Source organism: Thamnophis sirtalis, unplaced genomic scaffold (assembly GCF_051295495.1).
Source record: "Thamnophis sirtalis isolate CommonGarterSnake01/CBP01778 unplaced genomic scaffold, rThaSir2_p1.2 scaffold_1, whole genome shotgun sequence".
NCBI lineage: Eukaryota > Metazoa > Chordata > Lepidosauria > Squamata > Natricidae > Thamnophis > Thamnophis sirtalis.
In genome coordinates, this window is record NW_028261381.1 from 130,532,288 (window position 1) to 130,549,991 (window position 17,704).

General features: G+C 36.3%; 1 protein-coding gene across 13 annotated transcripts in view; it reads left to right on the forward strand.

Annotated features, from left to right (window-relative positions):
- NRXN3 (neurexin 3) overlaps positions 1 to 12,706 on the forward strand; it is a 1,234,604-nt gene extending 1,221,898 nt beyond the window's left edge. For 5 of the 13 annotated variants that reach the window (XM_087724996.1, XM_087724952.1, XM_087724957.1 and 2 more), the window contains one exon: positions 9,942 to 12,706. In XM_087724996.1, the coding sequence (XP_087581122.1) occupies positions 9,942 to 10,243 (302 nt within the window). In that variant the 3' untranslated portion in view covers positions 10,244 to 12,706. Of the gene's footprint in view, positions 1 to 92; positions 433 to 9,317 lie in introns of those variants that run through there. The other 8 variants (XM_087724986.1, XM_087724939.1, XM_087724948.1 and 5 more) reach the window with 3 other exon arrangements.
- The last annotated feature ends 4,998 nt before the right edge of the window (positions 12,707 to 17,704 follow it).

Genomic DNA, 17,704 nt, shown 5'->3' on the forward strand with positions numbered 1-17,704 from the left:
GATTGTCAATGTTAGAGTTCTGTTCTTTCTTTTTGTTGATGGGCATGAATATGCTCATTTGTTTTTGTATATTGCCCATCCCTTCCTTACAGCCAGAAGCTCTAATGCTGCTAGATCACTTCGTTCCGCACTTACATGGACATGGCAACTGACTTACACATTCACCCCCATCATCTTCATCTGTGTAGTACACTCATAGATTGTATATCCCTACTTCATTCTCCTGAGGCATCTTTTCTTCCCATGACTCCCCCCCCCCTCACTTCCCCACCTCCTTCTCTTTAGCATTGTTTCAAATTTTATGTGCAGTCATCCATTCCTTAAAACACCCACACTCCAAATTTTAGGGGAAAATAAAAGTTTTTTCTTTTAAAAAATGAATAGAAAGAAAGAAAGAAAGAAAGAAAGAAAGAAAGAAAGAAAGAAAGAAAGGGTAAATGAGTCAATCTCAATTCCCACTGAGGATGTGATCCACTGAGCACTGCTTTTGAGTAAGTTCTATTGATGTTGGATGCATGGGAGCAGTAATTGGGAAAAATATGCCTCCAATCTACTGAGGTAAACACTAATTTGGTAGCAAAAACGTAATATAGTTTTTTTTAAATTAAATCATAACAGAAGAACTGTTAGTTCTTTTTTTTTAAAGGGAAAATTCTGACAATTTTCAAGAATACAGAAAAAAAACCAAATAAATAAGAAAAACAATTGGAAAAAATGTTCCAATTTCTTATAGTGCAGGATTTTTTTTTTTCTTTTCATGTTACGTGGTGTGGATGTATGTGTTGTTGCTTCCCTTATCATCCTTTGTTGTGTATAATTATTATACTTTAAAATAATGAAAATAATAATTTTGAACAAAAACGTTTTTTAAAAAAGAAAAAAAAACAATAGCAAAATAAAAAAAAGTTTCTCGAATGTGGCAATTCTGCTTATCCAAGAACATTCTTACACAACTTTCTTTTATAAATTTTTCTTTCATGCCAAAAAACATGCGGGCAATTTGTTGATGTAAGTTGACAATATGAAATCAATGTGGTATGATGCTTTTTTCTGACTATTTCATATGTATTTTCAGTTTTGTTTTTTACCAATCACATTTTTTACTTTTTCTTGAACAATTTTCATATTCAATTTTCTTGGTTTCCCCCTCCCTTTTTTTTAATAGAGTGGCTTACTTGTTCTTGTCACTTTTCATTCAGAATTTTTTTCCACTTTTGTCTGTATTTTATTTTTCCATTATTTTTCAGTATATAATTGGCTCCGGCTCCATAGTTATACTTAATTGATGCAAAATGTTTGTTTTAACATTGGCTTTTATGATCTGCATTCAATGTGTATTGTTGACAATTATATGCTTATGTTTTGTAGGACGGTAACACAATCAGTTATATTTTCCCACCCTAGTATTATTCTATTTTTCTATTATCTCTTATTTCTTTTGTATGTTGGAATAGATATTCAAAAAAGAACAAAGGAATTACTTACCTTGGTTCCCAAAAATCTGTGCTGTTCTGAAAAGTATAACTATCACATTCCTTTTTTTGGTCAAGAAGATACTCTCAGGTGCACTTTTGATCCAGTTTCCTATGCTATAAACATTCTACATTTCTGCCTAGATGTCTGAAAAGGTGAAAAAAAGTTATTTTTGTGAAAACAGAAGAGTTTTTAAAATGATCTGAAGAATAGCATGCAGACAAATACAATAAGGATTTGTAGTTCTAAGAATAAATAATAATTACTTGGAAAATGGAATTCACCTGGCTCGCTAAGCTGCAACTACTGCACAAAAGGCCCTTTTAAAAAGAATGGAAGGAAAGAAGACAGAAACAAAATGAGACATCTTAGAAAAAGTGTATTTGGTAAAAAGGAACAGATCAAAGGCTACCTTTTCAGTTTAGCCTCTAGGCTTGTACTCTCTCTATTGCACAAGTCTGCCCAGTTGTGGTTGTAGGATACCAAGGATCAAGCTGACCACCAAAAGCAGGCAGAATCAACTAAGTGGCATTTACAACTTGCTGTCTTGAATGCTCTATGGACAATGCCCCGGGATTAGTAGCCATGGGGATAGTAGCCATGGGACTGCATCTAAGGACTAGAAACAGGTCATTTTCAGGACCCACACCCATTGCAATGTCTTTCTCATCATCCTTCACCTCATATTCTATTTCTTGGGCTGTATTAGGATCAGCTGACTATTGAGTTACTATAAAGGTAACTCTTGCTGTTAAAGACCTAAGTGTCTCGAATTTTGGTGCATAGATTAAGAACAGATCCCACCTCCCCTCCCATTCTGCTCCCATTTTTAATTAGACCATAGTATTTGGCCTTATATTAATATTGATGTTTTAGTGTATATAATTTTTACCTTTTATAATTGTAAGCCGCTCAGAATTACTCTGTAGTAAGCTAGGCGGCCAATAATTTAAACAAACAAACAAACAAACACCTCTTTGAGTAAAGAAATGTAAAGAGTACCCAAGTAGTTAATCACAGTTGCTCATGCTAAATTATATTCCCAGGCAGTTTCTGACAAATCAAACATCTGATTACATCTGAGCTACCATCTGTCGGAATATGCACTAAGAATAAAAGGAGAACATTTACAATTTCATTCTGCATTTAGATGTTCATCTACTTTATATAACAGTTCTTGAAAGGAAGGACATATGAGACCACGTAGCAGAAAAATTAAAACCTCCCTGGAAATAAAACAAATTGGCACATCCATAAACTCTGAACATACAAAATCCAGGGGTAAAATGCTACCAGTTCGCACCAGTTCTGACGATCGCATGGCTCACATCTGATCTGCGCGATCATCGGAAGCTTTTTCCTGTGCTTTTTAAAGCATTTTTTCTTGACGGTTCAAGCAAGTAGGCAGGAAAAAATGCTTTAACAAGCTTCTGACAATCGTGCGCATCAGCTGTGATCATCGGATGCTTTCTTTTTTCTTCTCAAAGCATTTTTTTACTACCAGTGTGGGCGAATAGGTAGTAAAAAATGCTTTAAAAATTAAAAAAAGTTGACCACGCCCATCATCACATGATCCCCCCAAGCCACACGCAGAGAACTGGTGGCAAACATTTTTACATTTCACCACTAACAAAATTCCTCAGCAATAGTCCAGAAATATCTTTTTGTTTAAAAGTCCAGACAAGGAGATATGAAGCCGACTGAACTACCAACATCCTTGGCTTCCAATTTCATTCTTTTTGCTGCTTATTAGAGCACCCTCTTTGTACACGAGATTCAACACTTTTGCAATTTTTGTGACTCTGGAGAGGTAACTTTCTGGTGGTAACTTTATTCATGAGAGATCATCAGTGAATTTCTTTAACTGTCATGCTGTCAGGTGAGGCTTTCCACAATGGAAGAGAAAAGCCCATTCCTTGTGGGATGAGTTGTCAACTTTAACTAATTAAGCTTGGAAAGAGATAAGGGAATATTAAAAAAAACTTAACTGTTAATGCTGGTTCTTATCAGCATCAGGTTTCCAGAAGCAAAAGGTGGCATTGTGGCTTTGAATATTTTATGCTCTTAGGGCATAAAGAGCTAACAAGAAAGCAAACTTTTGGAAGACTTTAAAAAATGCCCTATTTTTTTTCCTTTTTCCTGAAAAGAGATAGATAGAAAGAAAATAATGAAAATACAAACTTCCATGCTTTTCTCTTTTAAAAGAGAAAATAATGATCCGAGCATTTTTTTCCCCCAAAGCAGAATCTTTTTCTGCTAAAAGTTTATTTGAATTATAGTGAAAAGAAATAAACTTTTGCAATTCACTCCAGCTCCCATTTAAAGTTTTTCTATTGCATTTGGAAGGACAGAAGGAATGGTATGTGTCCCTGTGTATATTTATCATCATACTTTATAGGAGACCTTATTGTTACAGTTGTCACTGTCTCTTCCTCCTGACCAGTCATAGGACTGTCTTTCTCAGGAAAGTGAAAAATAAGAGGATTCTCTAATTATCCCTCCATTGTTTTCTCCTCTCTATCTATTGCTGGTCACTTGGTGCTCTATGCATTCCTGATCTGCCCACAAACTCTATTCAGTTCAGAAAGGTTCTCATTAAATTTTCAACACTCCATCTTTTCCAGTGTCAAAAAGGCCCTTACTGGAGATCAGCTCCAGAGGAATGAATTATATATCTATAAATATACCCATAAAACAAAATAGAGGGTAGCCTTCAAAGCAAAAATAGACCTTTTATTTCCCTAGTGATATTGCTAATTTAAAGGAAACCCAACTCTAACAAGCAAATGACCCAGATTTTAAAATGCTAACTTTAAGAAATATGGAGTGTTGATTTCAAGAGGAAAAAGGGAAGCAATTTTCACAGGAGCTCTTGGATGTTTGCATTTCTAAAGATACCATTTGTCAACAGACACACCTCAATTCTCTCAGAATGGCTTCTTCATTGTATCTGTTTTATTTTTATCTGGACAAACAGAAGGTGATTTGGCATCCTGAATGCAGCAGAAGTCATTATAAGTGCTGCATTCTCTTTCAAATTCCCCCCTCCCCTGACTTTATTGTCACACAATAAAAGTGTGTGTTGCCCTCTCCTGGAAGCAAAAACTATATAGGGAAAAGGAGGCAGCCAGATCTACGTTTATTAGGGTAACCAATGTCCAGGTAGCAATGTCTAGGTAGAGCAACACCTAGAATTTTAAACAAACTAAATTTGGTACAGATACAGATAGAGGGCTTGTCCCCATTTATATCACAGGGCCCTGGCAGTGTGCTTTCTCTATTTTGTCCAATATGCGTTATCTCTTAGCAATCATGAGTGAGATAAGCTTAAGTCACTCTTAACACTGGAATAAATATGTTAAAGAAGTTAAGGTATGCTTGTTATCATACTGCCTAAGAGTAGCATCAAGGTATGTAAAAATTTGTTAGGCTTAGCTATTGATTACCTTGAAGGTAAGTCAGGTGATGGACATGGATACAGATTACAATGAGAATAGCCATCTGCAAGTCAATCTAGCACAAGAATGTCGAACCATGGCAATCTCAAGAGTTATAGACATGGGACCCATGCTGGCTGGGGAATTCTGGGTATTGAAGTCTACAAATTTTAAAGTTGCCAAGATTGGATACCTCTGGACTAGTCTTTTCACCAAATCAAGGATGGATGTATATACTTCAGCTGAGAAGGAAACTCACATTCTCTTCTATAAGAATTCCATTTTATGTAGGACTCTGGCCTGACTGCATTTTCTCTTGTTAGTTCAAATGAACAAGAGTGTTACAATAGCCACTTTTTTTCAACTATTCCATTGTCTGACATTGTTTTTTTAAAATCCAGCAATTTTTAATTAGTAGCTTGATTCAGCTACTCAAGATTCATGTGGGCTGCCTTTAGATTTTTCTGGCTATTCCTTTGAGTTTGAGAATTCATATTCTGAATAAATAAGCAATAGCCAGAATAATGAGCTGAATAATAGGAACTGAACATATTAGATTGGTCAGTATAGATGAGAAAAACTATTTTTCTTAATATATTATCACATGAAGTACATAAAAATGTATTGACAATACTTCTGAGGCCAGCAGATAAACAGAGGCATTTGGCATTCATGAGCTTTCCACTTCTTAACCAAGTACTTGGAAATCACATCTCCCTTTTTATATACCTTTAACAAGGGTGTCAAACTGGTGGCCCACAGCCTGGATGCATCACACATAGGCCACACCCACCCTAGCTGCTCAAAGGGGGGGGAGTCACAAAATGTCATGTGACAGCAACGTGACACCATGAGTTTGACACCCATGCTATACAAAGACCTGTATTAAAAAGGGAAATTGGATAAGCTTCTATAGACATAGAGAATTCTTTTGGATCCTTAACCAAAGCATAATATATGGAGAGCTTAGACATGTAAGTTAGCTGGATGACTTTAGGCCAGTCACTCTCTCTCTCAGCCTAACCCGCAACACAGTGTTCTTCTGGAGAAAATTGGAGGAGGAAAGAGTATTAGATAAGTTCATGAACTTGAGTTACTACAAAGTAGTAAAGGCAGGATTAAAAAATAAATAATAAATTAAAAGAAAAAATATTCAATTTAATATCTCCTAGCATCACTTTGCTCTTGGTTTCCTTGTCCTGAATTCCTCTCAGTCCTCTGAGGAAGTCCAGGCAGGAAGCCAAAAACATGAGTACAGGGTACAGTAACAGAATCTTGCAAGTCTGAAAGAATTTTTCCTGCTCCCCTCCCTTTACTTTCTAGAGACTAGGAAGTCTCTTTTGAGACACTTTCTTTACCCCTTCCCTCCTTTGGAGTCAGATTTTATATATCAGACCGTTTTATAAGCTGTGACTATTCTTCCTGTTTCCCAAGGTTATTATAGTCCATTATAGTCCCCCCAGCCATCATGGAAATCTCTTGAATTTGCCCCTGGTTTTTCTGCTATGACGTTACCAAATTTTATAAAATTCTTTGTAGAAATTATTTCTATACATTAGTACAACTCCAATATTCTCCCCCACTATGCCAACCTGAATTATTATGAAACTGGCCTCTCTTTTGCCTATCAAGCTAGTTCTCTGATTACAAGCATTAATGATAAGATAAAGAAAAAAACAGCTATTAATAATATAGCAAAACTGGAATAAAATGAACTGTTAAAATGAAAATTTTGATTTTAGATCAGAATCTTATAGTAATCTTGTGATTAGAAAGAGATACATCCCTGCACCTTATTGCAAAACGGCTAAGATTTCCAAACTCCATTCTCAGTCTAAAAAAGAAGTTTTCTTTCCCACCAGTCTTGGGTAGGTGACATTTCAGGCTGTGCACTAAATCCTTTATAAAAATCAGAAAGTTTCATAACAAAGGCACTTCAGATGCTTTAGACAAGCAATTAAGAACTCACAATCTTAAAACTTCAATCCTAAATCACAGATGGCATAATTAAGGAGAGATAAATGCCATTATATAATGCTGGCTAAACTGCATTCTCAATAGACCTTGAATAATGCTCAGGAACTTTCAGGAGTCAAAACTTTGCTTGATTCCATGCTAACCTTCACCAACAATGCCTGTATATAAATCTAAGGATCTCAACAAGTGAGGGTACTAAGTTGACTTTTTCTGGCTCTGGAAGCTAGGGAGACCTAGAATTTTTTTTAGTGATTTTTTTTTTAGTGATTTTATTGACATTTGTAGGCCGCCCTTTTCCCTGAGGGGACTCAGGGCGGCTCACATAAAATCAGGGAAGGGGAAATGCAGACAATAACAAAGACACATATAATAAAAACAGTAACCAACATGCAATTGATTAGTACATAGGGTGGGAAACTCCCAAGGCTGTAGACTAGACTGAAAAGTTGAAAAATATTCCAGCAAACAATAGCAAGTCCCTTTGTAGTGCTATATAGAACATGCTAAAACTACATGGATAGATTAATGAATTCACCAGTAGTGAAGCTCAAATGAAAGAAAATGACTTTTTGGCAAACTCAGAAAGTTTGTCAATTCTTAACAATGGGCAGCAATAAAAATCAAAAAGAGATAATAATAGGTTGAAACAATAGCAGTGATTAAATAAAATAATTGCTCAGTATAGGAAGATTTAAACAAGAACCTCCATTGTTAAGAAGTAAGCTTTTCCAGCAGTTCCAAAATATGCTTCTTTGCATATGATTACTGCATTTTCAGCCAGAAAATATACATTCTCTTCAGAAACAATACCATTTGTTTTATAGACTCTTTCTAGTTGGATTTAAATATTTTGAACTAGGAGGGCTCAGTTATTTACTGAGTGACATACTGGGTATATCTCCTTCTCTCTCCAAGAATAATGTTATGTAAATTATATCTTTACTGCACACCCAACCAATTAAGGTTACTGAGAACTTAGTGCCTTTGAATCAGTGGAGCAAGTTAATAGAGAATAGCTTAACATACATTTGTTTTAGTTGAATTTTATTGATGATGCTAGGTTGGGGTATACCAATTTATATTGGTTACAAGTATTTCAAATCAAGATTCCCTTGCTTGGTCAACGGTTTTTCAGAAGATATAACACATCTGGTAATCACCACATAAGATTTTTTCAGATCAATCCCCTTATCACCCACACAAAAATCTGCCAGGGCATTTTTATCATTCCCTGAAAACTCCTTTTTCCTTTTTTTTTTTTTTTTTTTTGGTCTATCTGACTTAAATCCATTTTCTAGAATTTCTCAAGCTATTTCATAAAAGTGTGATCAGACAATTGAATTCTTTTATTTTTTTTAGGATGCAGTTCATTCTGGAGATTTACATTCATTTGAAGTATATAGGTATTGCAGATTATTTTTCTGTCACTGTTAAGGATCAGTCCTGCCCCTTTACTCTTCTTTTAACAATTTAATAGTATTATTTTCTTCAACAAGAATATCCAACAAATATCCAACAAATTGTAGGCAGTCCTGATTTTGAAAGTAGTAGCTGTGATGGTAGAAGAATTTCCATTTGGCTAAATAGGGCATTCTGAAATGGATGTAACCTTCCAGGTTCTTGGGAGATGTGAATGGACATTTTATCTGGCTAATTGCAGTCATTTGGATTATACACTGATCTTAAAGTGCACCTGATTGGTATCTTTTTGTTTGCTTCTTCCCTTGATCAATTCTAAATTTTTAAAAGTGAAATAGTCTTTTAATGGTCTGAGGTATGATATAGTTAACCTTTAAACAGCTTGGAAGTTAACAAGGCTCAGTTCATATTCGGATTGGTATCTTTTGGGACTCCAAAGGCTGTTGGATAGACAAGAAAATCAACAGATGTCCCACAAAAGGCCAATATCAAGCTTCTTCTGTAATGCTACTAATAAATTGCACAGATATGTTCATGAAGTCTCCAAGAAGTCAGCATAAGTGGAGGGAGATTTCACTTATAAAATCTTTCATTATGAATTAAAACAAAAGAGTGAACATATTTATAACTAACTAGCTATTATAATGAAACATGCATTTACTGAAAAGTCTTCGAATATTATATTGAACAGAAGAAATGTATGATGTTAGAATTCGGCAAGTCAATCTTCAACAACCAAATTAAATACATTCTGTTTTTGAAAAGTTGAAAGAGGAGGGAAACTGCATCCAAATATTGGTGGAGGGGAATAGATTTACAAAAATGTAGAGCCCGGTTGAGAGAGATAAGAGCTTAAAAACTGCTATTTTCATGCAGCTGCCCAGATACAGGTGATATAGTTAACTTTAAAATAGCTTGGAAGTTAGTTTTGGGGCAGTTGAGGTGAATATCACATCTTGCATTACATTCAAGATGAACTAACTTTTTCCTTTTTTCTTTTCTTCTGTCCAGGAGGTGAATTAGTTATCCCACTTCTTGTAGAAGACCCTTTAGATATCCCTCCTATTACTACTCGTGCACCTTTCATTACACTCCCCACTACCTTCCGTCCCCTCCTCACCATTATTGAGACCACCAAAGATTCCCTGTCCATGACCTCTGAGGCGGGGTTACCTTGCTTGTCGGACCAAGGCAGCGATGGTTGTGATGATGATGGCTTGGTGATATCTGGGTATGGCTCAGGGGAAACTTTTGACTCTAACCTACCCCCTACTGATGATGAAGATTTTTACACCACCTTCTCCTTGGTAACAGATAAAAGTCTTTCCACTTCAATCTTCGAAGGTGGCTACAAAGCACACGCACCCAAGTGGGAAGCCAAGGACTTTAGACCTAACAAAGTCTCCGAAACTGGTAGGACTACTATCACAGCTTTGTCCCCTGAGCTGATCCGCTCCACAGCTTCGTCCTCGACTGGGATGGTGCCCAAATTGCCAGCTGGCAACATGAATAACCGTGACCTCAAACCCCAGCCTGATATAGTCTTGCTTCCGTTGCCCACTGCCTATGAGCTAGACAGCACAAAACTGAAGAGCCCGCTAATAACTTCCCCCATGTTCCGTAATGTGCCCACAGCAAACCCCACGGAGCCAGGAATCAGACGGGTTCCGGGGGCCTCAGAGGTGGTCCGTGAGTCGAGCAGCACAACGGGAATGGTCGTCGGCATTGTAGCTGCTGCTGCCCTCTGCATCCTGATCCTCCTGTATGCCATGTACAAGTACAGGAACAGGGACGAAGGGTCCTATCAGGTGGATGAGACGCGTAACTACATCAGCAACTCAGCCCAGAGCAATGGCACGCTCATGAAGGAGAAGCAGCAGAGTTCAAAGAGCGGCCACAAGAAACAGAAAAACAAAGACAAAGAATATTATGTGTAAAAACAAAACAAAAAAATAATATTTATATATAAATATATAAATATTGAATGAGCTATAACTGAACCAAAACTGTTGCAGCCAACGAGATTGGGAGAAACCGTCTGCGGTTTGAGACCAATGTTGAGCATAAACATTTCAGTCGTTGACTGTTAAGTTTTCAAATCACTGCTTGGAGTCCCCAAACTCTGCCCTCCTGTATTATAAAGCACATATAGTGTTCAGAAGAAGGCCTCCCCAGCATATCCATGTTGGCAGACTTAAAAGCCTTCCGAGTTCCTCCTCAGCTGAACTGTTCTGCAAGGGCAGAAAACTTCACGGCTTACTTGTTTCGTATCTCCAAGTGAGTCTTTAATGATGTTCACAATCTTTGACTGTACTCTATTTTTTTTCAGTTTATTATTTTAAAAAATAACAAAAAAAATAGAAAAAGAAAAAAAGTGGAAATGTTAGAAACAAAACAGAACAACTGATCTGGCCATGTCCAGCCTGAGTATCATTTTTCAAGATGTGAGGGGGAAAGAAATAGTAATACTACTAATAAAAAATGGTTTGGGGTTTTCATTATATTTTTTGTCTGAGTTTTTTTCATTTTCTGTGAGAGGTTTTGGGAGAATGAGCCAGGACATAAGTCAAGAAGAAATCTTGGGGAAAATATACTAAATAAAGACTGTTGCCATATATGAACTCAAGTTCTATCCACAGTGTTTGCTCTACATATCAGGTTGTGTTGTCTCTTGAATCTGTTGTCTGCAGTAAGTTGTTAACATAAAAAAGAAAGATGAGGAAGAGGCAGTGATGGTGATCATGCAGAAAATGATGGTCATTGAAAATTGGACAACCCCAGATACTGGCTCTAGTTATTTCTAAGTAAAGTCATAAGAGGATAACAGTTTCTTCTTTGACTAGAAGCCCCTAACCATGTCTGACTACCATTTGCTCAACTATGGGGCAAAAACAACAAAATCAAAATCAAACCAAAAGTAGTTATTTTCAATTGAGTAGTCCAAGCAAAAATAAGGGAGCCATTGTCTGGTTCTTTGGCTGAGGACACTGTATGAATGCAAAGAGTAGTGATCAACTGAATAAAGTGTTTAGAAAGATTATGGAGTTTGTCTTGTGACAAAACAACATGTCACACAAGCCAAAAAATGTCACAGAGGAATTCAAAATAGGGATTGTGCTTTTAAAAAAACAAAACCATGATGGTATGTTTCATATGTAACAATTTAATTTTGTAGATTGACATTTCTGATTCGCTGTCCTTCCATTTGCCCTATGCTCCCTATCCCTTGACTTTTATATGAAAGAAGATAAATTTAAAAAGTCCTTATGACACACAGAAAAAATAAAGGAGCTTATTAATAGTATAATATATATATAAATAAATAAATATAAATATATATATATATATACAGACACAGATATATTTATCATGGTATGTTTGATGGGATGACTGGAACAGAAATGCTGTTAAACTCTTAATATAGAATGAGACTGTTGTAAAGAAAAAATGTTTTTACAAAACAGCAAAAATCTAAACTTTAAAAATGTGAACAGAGTGTGCATTTTAATCTTGTCACAGTTACCTGTGTCAAAAAGAAAAACAATTTTCAGATAAGAATAATTTTTTGTTTACATATTTTACTACAATTTTTTTTGGCTGGTGTAATTTCTAGATGGGTACCCTAATGTACATAAAATGCTCTGAGATTTCATTGAGTTGTTGATTATATTCAGTGTACTTAATTGTCGGATTGTTTCTTTTCTTTCTTTTTTTAATCTCTTCCATTTTTTTAAAGAGCAACTTGCTGTACAGTAAAAAATAATCAACTGGTGTTTTCTGGCCACAAATATCATGTGCAAAAAATAACAATAATAAATAAAAGCAAACAAGAAAGACAGCAAGATTGATAGAAACAGGGAAAACACATAACTTAGAGGACTCTGGCAAATAAAAAAAAATGTACAATTTTCCTGTGTACAGATGAAATCTAATCAGCTGTTTAGGTTTAGAAATCTACTCTTGCTGGTGTTTATAAGTCGCATGAATCTTTGAAGACGTGTTATCTAATGCACACACGCACATGGGAACAATAAAAAGAAGGCAGCCTTCTCATATGCTTTGAGAAGAGGCTTACCTGGCTAACAAATCTTTTTGGTGTGTGTGAGGTTTGTTTTGTTTTCTTTGGTTTAATTTTTTAATTTTTTTTACACTACAACAGAGAAAGAAAGATAGAAAGAGAAAGACTGGTTTTTAAAAGATGTGAAAGAATGATTTTCAACAGCCTCACTGGCCAAACATATATGGAGTTGATTATATCTTGATGTCTGTAAAAGATTGCTGCTGTTCTTGGAGTCTTGTGAAATGATTTTCTGCTTTTTTCTTTTTCTTTAGGAAAACCCACTTTTTTTCTCTTCTTTCTGTTTGTTTGGGACAGATTTTGGGGAACATGTGCATTTCTGTCTGGACGCTTCTCTCATTTCACTATTATTTTCTGAACAGACCTGTGAAGATTTTTGTTAACGTTATTGTGCCGTTATCTCTCTTTTGTTTCCTTTCTTGTCTCCATCCTTTTCTTTTCCCCCAGTTCTTTTCTTTTCATAATTGCCTTTTTGTTCAAGAATATGCTTAGCAATAAAATGTTCTTCCCAAAGCCCTGTTGTTGCTGTGACTTTCTGTCCAAAGAGATAAGGGATTTTCCTTTTTCTTAAGAGATTTGGGTTATAAGAACACTTCAGCTAATTTAACAAGTTTGTTCTGCAAAAGAGCTTATGGGAGAAAAAGATGCAGGATTGTCACATTTTCAATCTCACAACAAACCTTAGAATAAATTAGTCAGTGAGTTTCCTGGGTTAACGACTTTAATTTTATACTCTAAACCAGAGGTCCCCAAACCCCAGACTGCGGCCCACCACCGGGCCAAAGCCTATTTGGAACTGGGTCTCGCAAGTCGGAAGTCCATATGCACAGATACGAATGAGCTTGATTTGCGCAAGCGGTAGGCCAGAACTCATGCACATGCGTGCACAGCTCAACTTGTGTAAGTTGAGCTGCATGCACATGTGTGTTGGTACCAGCCTTCTGATCATGTTGAAGTGGAGCAGCAGGGGCACATGCATACTGGGCCAGTTCTCCCCTCCCTTCCTGGGCCGCTAAGGCACAAAGGTTGGGGATCATTGCTCTAAACCAATGCATCACACTTTTACTCATATTGTTGGGTTATGAACAATATCTGGTTCTCAGATACTAATTTACTACTATTTGATAAAAACTAGGAGGTTTTGTTAATTTGCTCATTTATTGATTGTTTGGATGCGCAAATTTATCAATCAGTTTTCTAAGCATCATTAAAAAAAAATCCACAGAATAAAAATCCATAAGATATTTAAACTCCAGTAAAAAAAAAACAAAGACAGAAAGAAAAAGAAAAATCAGCACAATAAAAGTAGTCTTTTTAAAAACTAATTTATCAAATTTAGGTACCGCCCTATCTCATTCTTAGAATTTAAAGAAAATGTTGATAAAATATAAGAATACATGATATAATATTGATGCAATGCATCTATCCATCCATCCTAAAAAAGAAAGCTGTTTAACTGATTACAAGAACAGAGACTTTAAAAACCTCTATATTGAAGGCTTAGTATTGAAAGCAAATTGAAAAACCATACACTTAAAGAAAATATACAGTACATGTGAAGATCCTAAAAATGATTTTGGGGTAAATGGAAGGATGGTGCCATGTTCCTAATCTGTTACTTTTTTTATAGCCCTTTGAATCAAGGCAGATAAGGCCAAGCCAGCAGTCTTGATAACATTGCCAAAATCATCATTCTATGCCAGTTGTTGTCAACTCTGTTTTGGGCCATTCTAGGAATGACCAAAATAGTCATCAAAAGATCAGGAAGTGCTGCAACCAATATCCAGAAAGGAGGAATGTGGATTACCAGCCTAAATTGGTAAAAGCCTCATCAGCCTTTTTCAGCTGATCAATGACTGTGATTGAGTTTTCAAAGTTATTTTCAAAGAGGTGAAATTGATTCTTCATTGGAATGCAATGCCGTTGCTTCAGAAATAATTTGAATGCTGCTCATCTAGTCTGAATAACTTTTTAACAGTGATAGTTTTTTTCTTGTCTGGGTCAACTCTTAGAGCTTCCTTCAGTCTATTACAGGAGCCAGGCATAGCCTCATCTTCTTGCAAAAAAGAAAGAAAAGAAAAGAAGGCTGCATGTCCTACTGATGAAATTGCCCATTTCACGTGGATGCTAAATTTGCATGCCACATAAAAGGAAATGTCATTACTCTAAACAGCACCAAGTTTGCATCCTGAAGGTCCCAATCTAAGTCTTTCCTCTTCCCTGCAAATCTAGGATCATTGTAAATTATTTAGTTTGGAAGTCATGAATAAAATAACCTAATATGGTTTAAGGGGGTTTATTAGAAATAAAAGGAAAGTATGATTCAATCAGATGCAGTTTCATTACATTTTTCTTAATATTTTGATGCTCTTCTCCTTGAAAGATTGATTTATAATTACTGAGTGGGCAACAAGCTCACTAGCACCCAATTTTTCTCTGCTTTTAATAACACTATTGGAATGGTTCCATTCTATACGCCTCACTACTGAGAGTGAAAGAGCTTTTTTCCATATAAGGTGCAAAAAAAATGGACCTTGTTGTGAGTGGATTTTAGATTCTTGCTCCCAGATGCTCTCCAGAGAGATTAATGCCTACAGAACTAAGCTTGGATAGCCTTCTTCTTTCCTGGAAAATATATATATTAGCTCACTTTTAAAAATGTGGGGCGGCTGAGATCCTTGGTTTTTCCCACCAGAGCTCATATTAACACACCATTATTCTTTTCATAGCATTTTCTGGAATTCATCATGTTTTTATTCTAGGGAGCATTGCAAAAAGAGAGATGGCTGTCTGGATCATGCATGCATTTTTTCCATCTAATACCACCCAGCAGCACAGCAACATGAATCTTGCTGTGAACTTGGAAAAGAGCCTTTACTTTTGAGTGATGTGCTGGAGAAATTTGCTGAACTTCTCATGGCTACAGTGCTGAGTGTATCTTAGTTACCATGTGGCCAAGTAGTATGTAAATTGGTTGCTTGTCTGATTCCCCAGTTACCTCTTAGCTATATGAATTTACTTGGCTTTATACTTGCACTCAGCACATGCAGCTGTGGGAGACATTGAGTAATGGAATAATTGTCAGGGCAAATAATAACAACAAGAACAAGAATAACAATAAGAACCCTGCCTTCGTTGCATTTTATAGGAACAAAACTAAAAATTTTAAACCTAAAGAAGCAAAATACTGTGAAGTAAAAAAAAAAGAAAAGAAAGTTGTTTTGAGGAGGAGAAAATTTTCAGGAACATGGAAGATGGCTTTCTGCAGGATTTCTGCTTGATTTAATCAAGCTCAAGATTCAAGAGAAAAAGAGAGTGTATTGTACATACAAATATTGGAAAACTGACTTCCTTTCCCACTCAATGTGTATTTTAAATTGTTCTCCATTTTTCGGGAAAAGGCCATAAATTGAACTAGGGCTATCATATCTAAGTTGTAAGAGCTGGATCACCACTAGATAGCAGTAAAGACATGCATAAAACTCTAATTCTTTGCTGCCACTTTCTGGCTGTCTGGATTTTTCCAGTCTAAATCTGGTAGCACATATAGAACAGGAATTCTGTTGCTTGGTTTTTTTTATTTGTTTGTTTTGTTGTTGTTGTTCTTTCTGCTGCACATACACCAAAATCTGAAAAACAAAGCTTTCACCATTAGTGCAGTCCAGTGAAAGCAATTGGAAGCCAGGAAAAATTGGAGAAAGTACATAGAATTAATTTCCATAGCGGCAATCTATCTGCAAGGCTGTCCCAAAGGTGCTTTTTCAAAAGGCAACTGGACATTCTTGTTTTTCTTTGAAGATGTTTAGTTTCTCATCCAAGAAGATTCTTCCGTTCTGACTGGATGGTGGGGAATGGAAAGATTTATATTCCTTGTAGACTAGCTGGTCATTTACATTCTTTTAGAAAGTCTTTGAGGACACTTGAGAATTTGTCTGTCCTCAGAGTCACCTGAGTAGTGCAAATGGGTTTGGAGCCTTCTTGGAACTCCTGTTGTGGAGTTATGCTTTCTGTAGGATGTTTTCTGCTCTGTGTCTCTTCACAGGGCAGAAAACTGTATCTCAGGGCAAAAAATATGTATTTCAAACTGAATTGCATATGGTTCCTGTAGCCTGCAATTTTGGAAGAAATCTGTTCATATTCCTGTACCATTTGAAGCGTATTCATCCCAAAGTGCATACCTAAATGTCTAGGGCGATTCTTATCATCCAGATCATGGTTGTCCCAAAGATGCTTTTTCAAGAGCGGCTGGATTTTTTTTGTTTTTCTTTTGAAGAAAAATTACAAACTACAGGAACCATTTGCACTTCAGTTTGAGATGCAAGACAACACAGACTCATCCCCAACAGTCTGCACCTGTGTATTCAACAATGAAGAGACACCAGACAGAAAACATCCTGCAGAAAGAACAAGTCCAACCACATAGTCCTTTCAGCACAACCATTTCACTATTCTGGTGACCATGAGGAGGCAGGAAAATCTCTAAGTGGCCTCAATGACTCTCTAAAAGAATGCAAAAGACCAACTGTTTTCAAGCACTATAAATCCTTCTCAGTGCTGGGTTTCCAACTTTTTTTACTACTGGTTTGCTCATGCGGCGGCCTCCTGGCGCCGCCACTACCAATTTGCCCAATCCAGGCCAAACCGGAGAAACTCACCTTTGATCCTTCCATTCCCCAATATCCAGTCAGAGCTGAAGAAGCTTCTTGGATGAAAAGCAAAACATCTTCAAAGAAAAACAAGAAAGTATAGTTGGCTCTTGAAAAAGCACCTTTGGGACAACCATGACCTGGATGACTGAGAATCTCCATAGACATATGAAAGGCTGTGGATTTCCAATATTTTGTTGGATTTCACTTTCCATATTACTCCAGCCAGACATGTCTTCAAATTACAGCATCAATGTGAATCAATTAATATAAAAGAGGTTTGCACTTTCAAATAAAACTATTTCCAACTAATCATTCATCTTGGACAAGGAAACTCAGTCTCAGGTCTTGCCAATAGAAAAACCTGATTCTAAAAGGCGAATTTACTGAATGCCAACCTATGGACTAAATCTCCAGATGAATCTCAGGACTGACTGTCTGTTCACAAGATCTGTTATGGTAACATCAGTCAAGGTCTCATTTATTTGCTCATCCTGATATCATCTTGATATGTATAATAATATCCTTCTGCTGCCACTGTAAGAACAAGCAGATCAATTCCTATGTAACAGAACACATGAATATAAATCTGATTCCAGTTACAGTAATATTTGAAATCTATTGAAGATTATCTCAATTATTCAAGGCATTCAGGTCTCTTAGAATTAGAGAAC